Source organism: Labrus mixtus, chromosome 8, assembly GCF_963584025.1.
Source record: "Labrus mixtus chromosome 8, fLabMix1.1, whole genome shotgun sequence".
Classification (NCBI taxonomy): domain Eukaryota; kingdom Metazoa; phylum Chordata; class Actinopteri; order Labriformes; family Labridae; genus Labrus; species Labrus mixtus.
In genome coordinates this window covers 20,299,671-20,316,534 of record NC_083619.1, presented here as the reverse complement: position 1 = coordinate 20,316,534, position 16,864 = coordinate 20,299,671, and the positions used below count along the sequence as shown (strand labels likewise).

At 39.2% G+C, this 16,864-nt stretch overlaps 1 protein-coding gene across 3 annotated transcripts in view; it reads left to right on the top strand.

The window, feature by feature from the left end:
* The window catches only part of pde1cb (phosphodiesterase 1C, calmodulin-dependent b), an 86,583-nt gene extending 83,096 nt beyond the window's left edge, over positions 1 to 3,487 (top strand). For 2 of the 3 annotated variants that reach the window (XM_061045007.1, XM_061045009.1), the window contains one exon: positions 64 to 3,487. In XM_061045007.1, coding sequence (XP_060900990.1) covers positions 64 to 83 — 20 coding nt within the window. In that variant the 3' untranslated portion in view covers positions 84 to 3,487. The remainder of the gene's footprint in view (positions 1 to 63) is intronic. The other variant, XM_061045008.1, reaches the window with a different exon arrangement.
* The last annotated feature ends 13,377 nt before the right edge of the window (positions 3,488 to 16,864 follow it).

The window sequence follows — 16,864 nt, the reverse complement described above, 5'->3', positions numbered from 1 at the left end:
CAGTTTGTTTGCTCTATAATCGGAAATAAATGACATTACATTTCTTTTTGTATTTTTCCAAAGCAGAGGTAGCCATGGAATAAGCTCGCTCGAATCAGAGCAACACTGTTGCATCTCTGCAGCGCTGCTGTCAACCTGAACCTGCATTTGTGCAGGAGAACATAGAGTCTCACCAAGTGAGGGCCATTTGTTGGACTGTGACGCCCTCTACAGGACACAGAGAAAGTGACACCTACACTTGCTGTTTGTCTTCTATTCCTAACCTGTTTTGTCTTTCACCGTGTTTATACTCCCATGCTCTTGTATGCAGAGTGTGTGGCTCTACCCATGTGCATTAGCCCCCCTCCTGCTCACTGATGAAGATGATACACAGGAAGTTTTAACGTCCTTAATGTGGTGGGGGAGAAGAGGAGCCTTTTGGAGGACTGACACTAAAACATTGCTTTTCTTTGTATTAGTTTGCCAAGCTTTTCTTTAATGTAAGTCGTATGTGTAACTCAGCCACTACAGACATGTAGCCATTGTACAAGTCCCACTTTTCCTGCTGCTTTGCCTCTCTGTCAACACGTTTCAAACAGATTTAGATTTCACTTGGACAGTATAGTACAAAGCTTACTATGAGGTTACGATTCACAGCAGCTCATTTTCCTCCCCACTGAATACTACATAGATACGGAATATAGCAACACAGCTATACACACTGCACTGGGGTTAATTCACAGGTTTATAGCACAACCATTTAACTTGCAAGTACTCCTTATACAAATACACTCTATGTAGTCAAGTGTCTCTGTTTGGTTGTTTGGAGCTCCTGTCCCTTAAGAACCACTTGTGGCTCGTTTTTTTTTCACCTCATAATGTTTCCTTTTTTTAACGCTTTCCTCAGATATCGTGCAGTCTAATATGTTAGTGTTCCTCACATCCACATGTATATTGTTAGTTGTGTGTTTTTGTCCTCCTAAATGTATATAATGGACGTTTGTATACGTAGGGATCAGCAGAGGAGTAGAAGTCCTCTGATTCCACAGTCCACCAATGGATATTTTTATGGATATGCTGTAAGATGTAGTGGAAACCTTTCCAAAACGTAGAATGCAACTTCTGCATTTCAAACATATCACACACATAGATGAATTCAAGTTTTTGTAATATATACGAAAACTTATTGTTTACTTTTTTTTTTTGGTTACATTCTTGTCCTGTAAGAACCCTGCACTAGATGTGTCTGATATCAACACGCTGTTTGTCCGTTCAATGTCAGAAAAACTTCTTCTTGATGCCTTCTTAAATACATTTAAGCTGTAGCAGAGAGTCAGAGAAAAGTCTTCTAAACGTACGTTCTTTTATTTTGAAGTACGGTTATGTTACAGCAGCTTCACCTGTGAGGTCGCTGGTGTGATGTTAAATCAACGTGTTTACAGTATGCTCGTACGTTAGCCTGTTGAATCCATCATGCTTTTGTTGTGATGCATCTGGTCTATGAGTCCAAACTCGATCTGCTTCTTGGTTGTTTGCCTGTTTTTAAAGGCTTGTAATGTTGTGTATAGGAGATATAAATACTGCTTATAAGCATATGTAACATATTGAACCTCTGCAGTGCTGGTTCAGCTTTGAATATGTACTTACTATGTGTAATTAGATGAAGGAGAATCTGGCAGTATTTCCATAGTATTTTCTCTAAATTTGTGCACTTTTTGTTCATCAGGTTTTCATTTTTTAGGGGAAAGATCCCAAAATATATTGTGCCATGATCAAGTACTTGGCATATTTTATTTTATTTAAAAGTGTACTGCTCATATGTTCACTGTAACATTTCTCTAATATTGAATGATTATAATTTATCACCTAAAAGGTTATTTTTTTTAAACTGCCGGAGTTTATTTTTTAACCTTTTTAGTTTCGACACACTCTGCCCATTTTTATATCTCAACAGGACGTTTGGTATCATGCTTCGATATAAAGCAGTTTATGACAAAATGCTACTTTCTACCTAAAAAATACAGTCAGTGGTAAGAAAGCCGGCTGGCTGAATGTGTGCCTATATATGTACCATGCATTTTACACCTTTCACCTGTAAGAAAACTAAAGTTGTGATGTCATTTGAATCTGTACTGATTCACTGGAAACCAGTTAATATCTTCGTATGATTCGTTTCATGTTAGTCTCTGTTAGAAAACCTGTGGGCAAAGTCAGCTGTTTGGTGTTGAAGAAGTATTTATAATGGTATGTTTCTTTTTATTTAGAAAAATCTGTTCTAGCTGCTCTCTCGTTTGTTTTCTTGTACCAACTGCTCCTTTTTTTTTACTCCGTGGATGATTTTGTCCAAATCACGTCTTCAACATGTAATGACTTTTTTTTTTCTTATTGTCTCTCCGCTTTGGTTTTCTTTTTCCTTGTGTGTTTGTTTTATCCACCAGCTTTGAAGTCAGAAAAATGAAATCTGTAAAAAGTTAGCAACAGTCAAAGCAAATTAGATTTTTAAATACAACAAAAAAAAAAGAACTCATTGCATCCTGAAACAAGCTGCCTGACACTGAAAGCAAAGTTGATGTTCTGCACCAAGAGGCCGACACATGTACAGTCTTGTAGTTTGCTCTATCTTTCACCTGCTGCTGTGATAGGCTGCTCTATGAATATTTAACAAGAATTTATACCAACCATAATCAAAAACATAGCTGTATTTATGACATGTAAAGACTTCTAATCACGGTGTTTTGTAATGGTTACTATGGAACACATTCTCTGTTGTTTGTTTAATGCTTTGTTTCCTTGTTTAGTCTGAATAGCTCCGTAATGACTGAACTCAAACTCCTCTAGTGGCTGAGGTTTGATGGATGTAAAGAGCGTGTGTGTGTGTGTTTGTGTGTTTGTGTGTGGGTGTGTGTATGCCTTGTGTGGGTGAAACAGCCGAAAAACACTGAACGTGCATTTCTGATCTCCTCACTGTGATCTGCTATATTGATGAGAGTGATGACATGAGTTTGTGTGGATGTGGGTATGTGTGTGTGTGTGTGTGTGTGTGTGTGTGTGTGTGATTGATAAACAAAAAGATGAAGTGGAAGGGAATATATTCTCTCTCCTGTAAACAAAATCAATAAACACTTTTAAGATGAGCATTTTTCCCACTTTCTCATGCGTAAAATATAAGCTATCAGGCTGATAACATACAGTACCTTTACATATACAAAACAGAATTGGAAATATAAAGTTCAAATTGTTATTGATATTTTGTCCTGAAGTTAAAACCATTGAAAACATGAAAGCATGATGATCAAACTGGCTACATGCCTCAGGTCAAGCCTCCACTACATCCTTTAAGACAGAATGACTGGGAGAGAGTGTGTGTGTGTGGGTGTGTGTGTGAGTGGGTATGCATGTTTGTGCATGCTTGTGTGTGTCACTGTACCATGCCGGCCAGGCGGCCGCGTGTGCCACCATGCTCTGTGACTGCACAGCTGTATCAATAAATCTGGACTCAAAGGGCTCAGATCATGTCTGCCTGTCTTCATTTCTACAACATCACATCAGTGATAAAACTATATCAATAATAATTAGAATAGCGATAGCTTTGTGTTTAAAACAAAAGTACAAAAAAAGGATGTAAATAAGTTGAATCGCCATTTTGTGATTTTGTCAAAGAGGAAATATTTGCTGATAATCACGGAGAAGACACAAAGTTGCAAATGTGCAGGTAAATGTTAGTGTTGCTAGGCAACAGCCCAGTTCAAGGCTATCTATTGAGTTCTGTGGGCAGCACAATGTTATTTTTTATAAGTAGAAAGAGTATTATGTGATGTTTCTTGTGTACTGCTATATGCTGCCTGTAGAACTGTTGTATAAATGCAATATCACACTTGAGGTCAGGCTGTAGGACAGAATAGAAATGCTATTGTTGAATTATTTAAAGCACAACCTCCTGTGTTATAGTTCGCTTTTGTTAACACAGAAAGAACTAAAACATAATTTGCCTTCTTTAGTTTTGGAGTCATACAGCCATTTCTTTTTGATAAACACAGAGATCAACCACTTTACATTCAGTTAAATGGAAGTGTCAGAGGTTTTTTAAAATAATGTGTACCTTAAATGTAACTATAGGACAGCCAGAAGCCTCCCAGATGAGGGGAGCACATTTTTAGTGGGAGCCTGAACATTCACGACTTTAAAAAACTAGCAGTCCAATCTTAAAATCAATTCTTAACCTTGCACATGACTAGTGAAGGGTATTGGTTTGTTTGAATGTGTTCACCTCTCGTTCAAGTCTGGCAGCAGCTTTTTGTGTCAGTAAAGTCTTTGAATGTTTCACCGGCTGATGCTGGAATAAACTTGGTTTCAGTGGTTGAGATTGGTGGACATGAAAGGGTGGATGACCTTCTGTAGATCTATAGATGAAAGGAATGGCCTGATCTTGGTTAAATGTCTCACTTGGACAAAGCAGGACTGCACCATTTTAGCATCAAACGACAGCTGAGTCAAATATCACGTCTGTTTAGGCCTCTTTATTAATGCTTATAGAAAAGTCACCCAGGCTGGACGACAGATCGGTAAAGACAAACGTTTATTGTTATAAAAACCCAGAACATAAAATCGTTTAAAATAAGTATTCTAATAAGAACAACTGTGCTGTTAAAGCGACTCAGCGATTAAAAACATTTTTAATCGCATATTTGGAATTCCTTTTTTTCCGCATTAAAAAAAATGTTAGGCTTTTATTTTGAATTATTTTACTGTCTTAAGCAGAGAATACTGCGCTTGCTGTTTGAATTCAACCCTGCTTTTATTTTGGAATAAAGTAAGGACCTTCTGGTAGATCAAAGGTTACAACATTAACTTGAACTTTTTCTTGTTTGATGTTATCAGGTGGATATTACTTGGGACTTGTCATCTGAGCTGTCTCAAAAACAAATTAAAGTGAATTGAGACATTTAAAATTACAGTGTGGTTCTTTTCCATCACTGGGACTACAGGGAGACGCTGCAGAGGCTCGTCCATGGTGTGCCTAGAGGGACAAAATTCAGACCTTAATTTATTGTGATAAACTAGTTAATGCTGACTACCCTATAAAATACTGTAAGTGCAAGTACCCACATCGTTAATCCCATATTTGTCAATTTAGCTATTTGATCCCTTATTGTTCCTACATGTTAAAGTCATATTTTCTATACTGGTGCAATGTCAGTCAAAAAAATACACTACTTTTTTTCAAAGAATTATACTGCAGTTGCAGGTCATTTTTTATCACAGATTAGTTAAACCTCATCATATTGGAAACACTTCAAAGTACACATATTTTTGGGGGGAGAATTGCTTTCCTTGCAAGAAAGAAAATATAAGCTCTCTCTCTGACCAACATAAAAGGCAAGTTTATTACCTAAAAAAACCCAAGTGATAGGTTGACAGGAGGAGTTCAGACCTTATTATAATACCTTTGAAAGACAAATATGCTCTTTCAGGTTCAAATAGCAACATTAAGGTCACGATTAAGAAACTTGACGTCACTCTTTGCTGTTACAGTCAGTTCTGTATAATGTATCATGTCTCACTGTGTATGATCCACTAGGTGTCTCTGTTATCCTTCAGATCACACTGAATCTCCACCAACACCTCATCTCTCCTCAGCCTGCAGCTCTAAAGAAGATCAGTGGACTCCACGAACACCGTGTCTCTCCCCGGATAGTCTGCGTATAGCTCTTTATCCTCCATACATGCAGCTCCACAAACATTACACACAGAGTGCATATTTATCACAGGCAGCAGCATGCATATTCATGTGCAGGTTGATGGAGCTGGTGGAGGGATGTGTACGACTCCTCAGCACTGAGCTGAGTGCCGGAGCAGAAGGCGAATGTTAATTCAATTATACGGCAGCTGTTCCTTGGTGCCCATGGCCACTGTGTTTGCACTAGAACAGAAATCTTGTATTAGGTCCCTCGCCATAAAAGACCATTGCCAGGCATGAGAACAGGGACTGCCTGTAACCAAAAGCCATTCACAGTATTTTAAAGAGATTTTAATGCTTATTTTTGGCAACAAAGTAAGATTTGTGTCCCTTTTTTTTGTTCTGGCTCAGTGTTGATTTACAGAGCTGTTGTTTTTGTTCATTATTCTCTTAAAAAGTCAATCTGCTCAGAAGTAAAACATGTAAATTAGCTTCTTTTACTGGCTCGAACTCCAGTCAAGGCTGGTTGGTCAGACTCAAGTTGATCTTGCATCACTTTGGTGCACCAAGGTTCATTTACAGACGCATTCCTTTTTTTCCCATGTTTGCATATGTCTTGCTTTGGGCTCTTGGCTTTGTGTACTAAAACACATTTTTGTGCATGGAGAAGACAACATACTCATTTGAGTACATACACGCAAATACAGATTGAACAGGCATTTCTGCAAGTGTTGGTATTTGTGCGCCACCAGACTCAAGTCCCATTCTCGGGCTGAGCTCCAGTGCTACTTGGTGGAGGAAAAATGGGGGGGGGGGGGGGGACTAGAAGGAGGGTGTAAAAGCACTCGCCAGCTCCCTGAGACTCCCTCTGTGTGTGATTTAATCACACGGCCACCGGCGGGGCCTGCTGCTCCGATGTTACTGGACCTGCTAATAAGTTTGCTTTGCCTTCATCTCCAGAAAAAAAGACACACCTGTGTAAGAGATCCGCTCAAGTGCATATTTCACATGCATAATAGATGCACACGTGCTAATGTGGAGGCAAACGTAACAAAAACATAACCTCTCACTCGTCCTTCGATCACAAACACACAGTTCAGCAGAGATATCGTATAAAGATTTGGTAATCTGCTGACAGATTTCTTACTTGAATAAATTGTCAAATGGTTAAATGACAGAAAAATCCAAAATATTCTTTGTGACATGTAAGACTTTGATGCTTTTCTTAGTTTACTTCTTTTTGACATGATAGTAAACTGGATACCTTGGGTTGAGATTGTTGGTTACTTTTAATCAGCTCTGAAAAAAGATGTGACACAAAAGATTTCAAAAGATGTCTTTAAAGTCTGCAGTTTGCATGTTTTGTTCAGCCAACACTCCTAACTCAAAGATAACTCTGATAACCATCCTGGCTGGAAATGGGTAATGAAAGAATATTTAGCATTTTCTGTCAATCAACGGGGCAATTAATGGACCTTCTATTAAACAAAGACTTTAAATATTTTTTGTGAGTAAAAAATTGAAAACAATGCAAGTGGTAGACAATCCAAACCCATACATACATGGTGTTGGGAGGAAAAGAAAAAGAGGAAGATAATTAAACGTAATTCAACAAGATAAAACAATAAAAGAAGGGATAAAAACAGAGAAAAAACAAGATAAAGAAAGATGTGTTCTATAGTTGAAATTAGAGAATGATGTGCCTACATGTGCATCTGGGTGTGTGCATGGATTTGTATGTCCATATTAGTTAGGAAGAGAGATCCTTCAAACCTCACACTAATAAGCTTATCGCTCTGAGGTGTCAGTTTTGGCCTTGTTGGAATGCATCCTCTAACCTGACCAGATACCAGCATGTTCCCACCACTTAACTACACACGGCATGTATAGTCGACACTGCAGATCAAGCTGTTTAATAAAAATGAAACCCTGTGTATCCACTGAAAGCAGCACAGAGCCGTGTTTCGAGTGACTGATGGAGAGCCCACAATCAAAGGGCCCTGTGGCTCGAGCACACAGTGAGTCTGGGAATTGGCCCAACTCTTAAAGAGCCAAGCTTCCCCCATCTTGACTCAGAGCCGACCCCAAATAGGAAGAAGCTATTTCTGCTGGCAGCCGAGTGCTTCCTCTCTGGAAGCCGGTCAGGTGAGGAGTCCTGACTGCCAACTGTAAGCCCCCTTAGGTGGGCTCCTGGGGGCAGGGCAGGGCAGGGCAGGGCAGGGCAGGGCAGGGCAGGGCAGGGCAGGGCAGGGCAGAACCCCCCCCCCACCCCCCATTGTGACACACAGCAGATGATGTAGAGGGAAGAGAGCTGATTCCTCCAGACAAAGATCTGCTGTGAAAGTGGCTCCAGTCGACTCCACAGAAGTGATGGATTAATGAAAATACCCCAAAATATTCAGATATGAATGCCAAGAGTTCATTTAGAGAAATGGATGATTTGAATTATTAAGAACGGTATTTAAATCGCTTCTTATAAAAAAAAAATCCTCTTCCTGTAGCAGGATTTTTCGACCTGTCAACTGGATATTTTTGAATTTCAAGAAAAAACAACAAGTTAATATAATTCCAGATCGCTTTTATTCTTCTTTTAAGAATCCTATAACAAATTTAGACTGAGCAAAGTGGAAATTTGGTCATGAATCCTGCTACTTTTCTCATTTTCAACACATTTTGATGTTAAAGTTTTCTATATTTTTAATAAAAGAAGATTTAAAATGTAGAGCTTTTGTTTTGGAGTTATGTACACAGTTGCACTACTTTATTTACAATTAACTGTATATATTCAACCCTTGTTCACTTCATTGTACTGACAGTATCTACAGAACAAAGTCATAAAAGCTGTAAAAGAACTAGTGACCACATTCAAATGAACGGCTAAAGAACTCACGACATATTTAGTCATTGTGGTGTTGACTCTTTCCCCTTAACTCAACTTCAAACCAGAGCACTGCGACAACATGTGACCTGATCTTGTTCAAACTGGTTTAAAAGTTTCACAACTGGCCAGGTGTCATGTTGAGATCTTTTCAGCACTGTAACAACAGATTTAATTTATTTGTTTTGAAGTCACTTCTTCATCTTTCATTGAGATTTTCTCAGAGGAAATGATCTGCTTTTGTCCAAAACTCAAGAGTCAAAGAATGTTTTTTTCAAAACTGACAAATGTTCGAAGTCTCCAGACTCCAACATGAAAACAATGGATAGAGGGGACGACACGAAGATGTAAAGCTTTTAAATATTATACAGCCCAAAATAATAATCCTCTAGCAAAAACTTTTGGAGGCATCCATTGATTGTTATAATGCTGTTTTATGGATAGATTCCCAATGAACTAGGGGTGCATTCAAATTGTCTTTTATGCTTAGGAAGGTTCCTAACGGTCGGATGCGCGAGTCGCTTTAAATATTGCAGCCGCAAGGAATTGTGGGACGGCATTATCTTATCTCCTTTCGTAAAAGGACGGTCCAGTGTATCCTATGTTAAAGGAGGTTATAAAGGAAGCATTGACCCACCTTTCCTTAGCTTTTAGAGAATTCAAACGACTCTTATCATGGCCGCCACTTAAATGCTTCCGGGTCGTTTCACTCAGTTAGGAACCTTCCTAAGCAAAAAAGACAATTTGAATGCACCCTTAGTCCTTTATGAATTCTCCTAACATCTTTCCGTAACCTCATGACGTTTTCCTCCGGTAAAGAGGAGAGTGAAAGAGGATAGGAGAGACAATCCGAATCCACCCTCTGTCACCGGTTCTCCTGCTCATCAGGAGCTATTGACTGCACCTGTAATGTTCTCGCTCAGCTGATGGCTGATGACAATCAGCTGGGTTGGAAGGCTATATAGGGAGGTTGAAGTTTCCCTGCTGAGTTGGTTGTGTGTCTCCAGAAAGTTAACACCATCAGTTGGCTTTCTTGTTTTTTGGTTTGAATGAAAATCTCAGTGTTGTGTTGTTTCTGAAACTTTTTTTCACCCTCCATTACCCCCCTGTTCACTGACTCCCACTTCTCTTTTTTTTGGCTCCAATTTGTGTTTGGCTATCATTTTGATAGAATCAGTGGGTGGTTTTGGAGGGCTATGTTCCTATACCGCCTTTAAGAAACCAAAGGCCTACTTATTTGGCACCCTTTTGTAACAAGTGCAGTGTTTTTTCAGTTCTCCAACTCGCGACCCCTGTCATTCAGATTTTGCGTTCTGGGGGGAACGTAACAGCTACACTGTAAATAGCATTGGCCAAAATATTAAGTCTAAAGTCTAAGTCTAAGTTGTCGAGTTAATCTGTGTTTGTTGTTCTGTGTAGCAAATCTTTAATTGTGGCTTAATAGCTCTTGGACTCAAGGATAATTTGATTCTAATTCTGGGGTCAAAGGTCACTGTAACCTCACAAAACACATTGAAAAATGGAGAGGTTGTTGCAAACTTGTCCTCCATTCCTTAAACGTTTCTGGTCGTGGAGCTTGTCAGAAAGATGCTGAGGCTTTTTAGTTCGGGTAGAATCTGTTATATCTGAACCAGTTTGCTTTCCCACTCCTATCGCTGCAACACCTGTTGGTTTGCTGTGATAACTGGTCTTATATCTGGCAAACCGAGGGGCGTCCAAACTGCCGCGTGGGGTAGCCTTAAAACTATCTGCGTTTGTTTTGACCAAAGAAGATAAGAGTATTCTGGACTGGAATCAAAACTTAGAAGTAGGACATGCTGGCTGCTGTGTTTATGTCAGAGAAGCCAACACTTCAACATGTTTGATGATACTGCATAGCAAGATAATTTTATGATTTGATTCAGTAGATATCTTACACACTGGTCCTTTAAAGCACTGACATGGCACTCTGTTTGCTCTTTGACTGACTGAGGTCAAATGAGACAGTAAAAAGATGGTTAGGAATAACGTGACTCGGGACTTTACTGCGTGATTTAACACAAATCAGAAAACGTCTAAGGAAACCCAATAACCCCTGGTGTTTTCTTGGGATTGTTTTTTTTTATTTATCATCAATTGGGTACAGTATATTTTGTAAACAACCAAGATGACGTGGAACACTGAATCTGCTTTAGCGTCGGAGTTAAATCAGAGTAGGTTAAACTGTTAGCTACAATGTGTTGTTGCTCTGATTGATTATAGCCTATAAAGGCATCTTGGTCTGCACTTTCTGTAAATTGGAAGTGAAATGACAGCAAAGCTCTGGAGACATGTACATCACCGTCATTTAAGGTAGGCGTTGTTTTTTTTTCAGATGCGAGATTGAAGGAGTTTGGTATTTAGCGAGATTAACAACAGACACGCATACCTTTTAATGTAATATTGGTTTTGCAAAATGAAAGATTTAACACTTTTTAGCAAGCTTTAAATACGCTGGTACAATATTTAATTGCCTAGTATTGATCCAGGCTAGCTTTTTTCTCTGTTATGCACTCTTTGCTAAGCTAGGCAAACTGTCAAAAGAAATGGTGCAATTCTTCTCTTATCAGCAAGAGAGTCACTAATCCAAGTTGTGATCTATTTCAGATGTGCCTGTAGAGAAATAAAGCATTTGACAGACAATGGCAGCATCATTATGGTAAAAAAAAAAAAAAAAAACTGATATTTTAGCAAGTATAAAAAAGTGTAAACTTCATTTGGACTGAGAATTAAAAAATCTTCTTATAGCACACTTTGGCTAAGTTAAGAACACGAGATGGTTTGAGACGCAGCATGACGACGGGGAGCCGAGGACAGCTGATGAGGGAAGAGGAAGAAAGATATCATATCAACACCAAGAGTGTCGATTAGGTGAGAAAACCACATTGCAGCCCTGTCAATCACCTCGGCTCCATGCTTAGAGGGGGGGGGCGCAAAGCAAAATTTGGCAGGTCAGTAGAACCACAGGCATGACAAAAAAAGACATTTTTAAACTACATTTCTTGTTCTCTTCTCTCTTTGTAGATTGATATAAAAGAAAGCACCCCTGCTTTTTTACAATGCGGTAGACAGAATGTATTATCCATTTTCTTACTGTGAACAGGAAGCTAAAGATGTGACTCTTGTTTAAACATAATATCTGACACATTTTTTATTTATCTTATCACTTTCTGGGTTTGAAAGTGTCGCATTCTTCCACAACAGATTGCCGCAGCCACTTTGAACGCGTGCGAACAGATTGTGCTTTGAAAAAGAAAACGGGTGCCTCCAGCAACATTTCACGTCTGCGTCCCATCTCTGTCTGAAAACGGGACTAACATCTTTACATTATACATCTTCAAAAACATATCCATTATTCATATCCCCATATTTTAATACTATTAGCACTTCCATGCCACCCACCTAAATACCTGTGTGTTTCTTATCAAAGGAGCTTTGACAGTCAGAGTTACTTTGTTTGGGTTTAAAGAAACGAGTTGGGACTATAAAGTACTGCAGCATTGGACCATCGCGTACAATTCAGTTTGTGAGGGTTTTATATATCGCTGTACACTGGAACATCTCGGCTCTAAAAACAAATGGGGAGAAAAGGGAGTGTTTGCGTTGTTGTTGTTTTTTACAGACAACAGCAACAAAAGCAAAACACACACAGAAACACACACCGGGCTCCCACCTGTGTGGGTGGGAGGTGTGGCCACTCAGCAGCTGAGTGGGGCAGCATATGGAGATTCTAATTGGGTAGAACAGCACAGCTGGAGGACACCAGTCCAGGACCTGGCCTCTGGTAATCAGTCCCTCAATCCTCGGCCCTCCTCTGCACATCCAGCGTGTGTTGGATGTGAGGCTGTGGGGAAGGGGAGGGGGAGATGTGTTTCACTGTTGTAACTGAAGGAAACTTGCCCCATAACAGTGTTCAACAACATGTCTTCCCTTTAGAATCCAGCTCATATTTAGGAATACGACAATCTGGAAAGCACTTATTTAAAGTCATAGGGACAAATTACCTGCAGAATGTGATGTGACATGTATGACTTGGACTCAATTTTTTCCAAATTTTTTAATCACTGTCACCATAGAGACCCCAAAGTATGTTTTTCTCATCGATAACATACTCCAACACTGTCTTGAAACCAGAATGTAACTGCTGGTTCCATGAAGTTTGATAGATTGTGCCTTGTTTCCTCAGTCTGTTTCGATATTGAGCTCTGTCGTGATGTTTAACTGATGTTTTTTTAATGTGGAAACAAAAAATGACTTGTAATTGTCAAAGTTGATTATTCTTAGTTAATTCGATGCTTGTCAAAAAAGCCATCTTGATCAACAATTATGTTTTTTAATATGAATTTTTCTTCCAAAATTCAAATCCCTGTGTTAACTGATTTATGTTTATGTTTACTTTTAATGCCACCTTGTATCCTAGTGTATGTCATAGATATTAAGTATATAAATAAGGTTTATTTTCATGGTATATATACAGTATGTAGCACCAGATTGGTTGCATTTACTGTAGGAAACACAAGCCCTCAACCTTTATAGATTTATTATCGTTATGGGTTTGTATTATTTAACATGATTGATATCCCTGTGTGTTAATTAAAGGACCACTGGTAACATTTATTGGTTTTCACCCGAAATCTGTACAAAAAAAAAACTGAAGGGACTACTGGCAGAACTAAAACCAAAGCCCTCGGTTTTGTTCTGAGAAAAGTTGAATGCAGAAAATATCAATCTTTCACAAACACATTCATTATTGTGATCCGAACCTTTACGAAATGATTTTGTTGTCTGAATGTAACATTAAATGTGAACTCAAGATGTGAACTTAAGACGTGAACAGAGTAAAACACCTGCAGTGAACATGTCTTGCCCTCTTATAGCCCTTCTGGAGTAACATTCAGACTCCTACCTGCTTAAATCAAGAAAAAGAAAGGACAAGAAAAAGATAACACAAGGTGTTGCAGAGATTTGGGAGTAGCTCATGATAAAAGGAGACAAATCTCAACAAATCATTCATGGTGTAAGAACAAAGATCTGATGATTTAACAGCAACGAGGAAGGTTTTTGTTTAATTGGGAGAGCCTAAACACACAAGTGTCAGTGTTTTGCCTTAAGTTTATTTGACATTATTCCTCTGTGTAAAGTAATAGTGAGAGATAGTTTAGAAGCTGAAAATGAACTGTTAAAGCCTCATTACAGATTCAGTGTCAGAACTTAAAAAAAAAACACATGTTCTGGAGCATTTTTACAGCCTTTAAGCTAAAGAAATAACTTGTCACTAAAGTGACTCTATAAGCCTGCAGTGAAGGGACTTAAGGGCAAAACCAAGTTGTAGTGCCACACTACAACTTCAGACACTACTCTCTCTCAAACCACTTCACCCTGCTCTCGTCCTCAAGACATGAACTCCCCTTAACTGCTGACATCAATTGAGAAACGCTTGCGGCTCAGCGTGCGATCAGCGGCGCCTTCTTTTGCAGCTCCACACCACGCGCTGTGCCTATAAAAGCTGATAATGTGATAATTAAAAGAGCTGACAGGCAAGAAGTGTCAGTGAGACACCCTGATTTACCAACCTCTGCTGTTTGCTATACCTCTCAAATTACAATGCTTCCACCCTCCGAGTATGACACATAAAATATCAATTGGAATAATTAAGCAGGTTAAAGCCGCTGTGAAGAAAAAAAGGGAGTCTCAGTGGAGGAGAGTTTTGATGAAAATCATCCTCAAAAAACACTCATCTGATTCTGACCTGAAAGGAGGATTTCTAGCAGACAAAAGATCACTGCCATGTCTCTGTCTCACTCTCTTTCTTTCTCTCTCAACCACACCATGATTTATTACCTGAAAAGACAAGAGAACTAATTAGTGGAGTAATTAATTAATATAAATTTGCATATTTGCATTTGCAATTAGTGCAGTCAACTGATTAGTCTGAGATGGGGAGTTTGACTCATCAGATGCTGGTGTGAGTGTGAGTGTGAGTGTGAGTGTTTGTGTGTGTGTGTATGTGTGTGTGTGTGTGTGTGTGTGTCTGCTGGACTAGAACGATCAGCAGACCAGCTGAGGCATTTTTTGGGGGGGAAGGCAGAGATGAAGGGACTAGTTTATTTAGTTTTTATTATTGTTGCTTTTAGTGTGTTTTCTAAGTGTCCATGCCTACCTACACTTACCTGTGAACCCATGTTGGATGCCGTGTTGCACACACACACATCACTTAACACACTCATATTTGTACCTTTGTGTGGTCTTTAGTGTCATCATTCTGCAGCCAAACTCTCACTGCTGATCGATGTTGTCTAACGGCCGATACACAGAGATTGATAAATCGCTTTAATTGATTCTCCTTGCAACAAGGTCATTCACAGGCATGCATTTCTGTGTGTGTGTGTGTGTGTGTGTGTGTGTGTGTGTGTTCCACATAACTGAGGAGTGCATATACCCATATCGAGTGCCAGCTGTGCCCCAGTGTGGAGTTGGCAGCGTGCCACCGGCCTTTTCCACAGGGTGTACTTAATGTGTACGCTCCTGAGGTACCAACACTGTGCAGCCCCTGCCCCCCTGCCCCCCCCCCCCCCCCCCCCCCCGCTCCCACCCCCTGTTACGCTTACACTATCCTGTGTGTGAGGTGCCTGCAAGAAATCTCTTTACCTGTTTTATACAAAACTGCACTCACCAATCAATGAGTGGATTACATGATCAATGGCAAATTAATCTGAAACTGAATCATTGAATGTGACAGTTTTATGGCCAAAAACATTTGCAGGTTGTAAACTGGTTACAAACTGGTTTGATTATCTTTAATGTGAGGATTCACTGATTTTCATAGTTTGTAGTGGAAAATCATAAACAGGTTTTGGACAGTTGGTTGAACATTGAAAAATATTGGATGATGTCAGAAGAACTCTGTGAAAATGCGGCAGGCATCTGTCCCTATTTCCTGACATTTTGTTATCCAAATGTTTAACCAATTGATCATCAGTAGTGATCGAAAGATTCAAATCAGAGGGCCTACTTTTATTTCATACTCCTCACCTCATATTCAATCACCATTTTTGTCTTGCTGAGAGTGGCTTCACCTTCCTCATTGTTTGGGGTCATAAAAAACAATAAGCTCTACCGCATGTGAAATAAACAAAAGTCATGTTCAAATGTTAAAACCCAACAAGTCCTAAAAACAACATAATTACATGCAGTCACTTTCTCCAAGACACAAACACATGGTTTTTGAAGACTACTTCATCAGCAAGATGGCAACGTTTGTGTGCCAACACACACTGTTAAAAATATTTAAACTAAATCCGTTATTTCTGATGTGTTAGGTTTGTATATACACTAATGAGACCGTGGTTTGAGAGAACTTTTTTCAGGTCAGGCTGTGCCAGTTGAATGTGCACAAATGATGTTTCTGGACATTTGCTGAAACGACTGATGCTGTCTTTTTCTTTCAGGGATGCGGAAAAGAAATAAAATGGTAATCGTTTGATGGATGTATCAAATTAAAGATGCAGAGTACCTATCATGGTGTGCAAAAGAAAGAAGTTTGTGAAAAGTAATATTGAAATGTTCACTAGGCCTATATGTTTCTACAGTGTTAGAGGTCAGACTAACTGTTTGATCTTTGATTTAAAAAAAAAACCTTTAAATATTTGATTCTGCTTTATGAATCGTTATCATAGTTTCTTGAATGTCTTTTTTGTTTGGATAAGGTAAAAGAAAACGTGTTTATGTGCTTTGGGATAAAAAAAAATCTGGAAATTCAAATCCCCTTGATCCCTATATTCTCTTAGATTTTTTTGTTTGCATGTAAAAAGTTATTAACTTTCGTGCTGTGATTTCAAGGGATGGTTATTCAAGCTTTGTTGTGTATATTTTCCATGTTTTTTTTTACAGAATATTTCATATTTTTAGATTTTTATTTACACATATTTAGATACAAGTACAACTTAGAGTACACTTATTCCAACATGAAGTCTGTCTGTCTGTCCCACCTGTTGAGGATGCTGCAGACTCACACATCCATCTTTCCGTTTTTTCCCTGACATAAAGACATGAATTTATCTTTCTTACATGAGGAAACAGGCAGATATTAGTTGTTATCCCTCTCCGGTCTGTGTATCTGACGGTAAACGCGGGCCTCCCGGTGCCCATTACCGGAGCTGCCAGATGATCGGTAAGGAATGGAGGTCCCATGGGACGCAGAACACGTGGTCTCGACTGCCACAAGACGTCAGCGGCAGATGGCATGGGTACCCGCTGTTGGCATGAGTGTCATTCCTCAAAGAGAAAGGGACGGGGAAGAGAGAGAGAGAGAG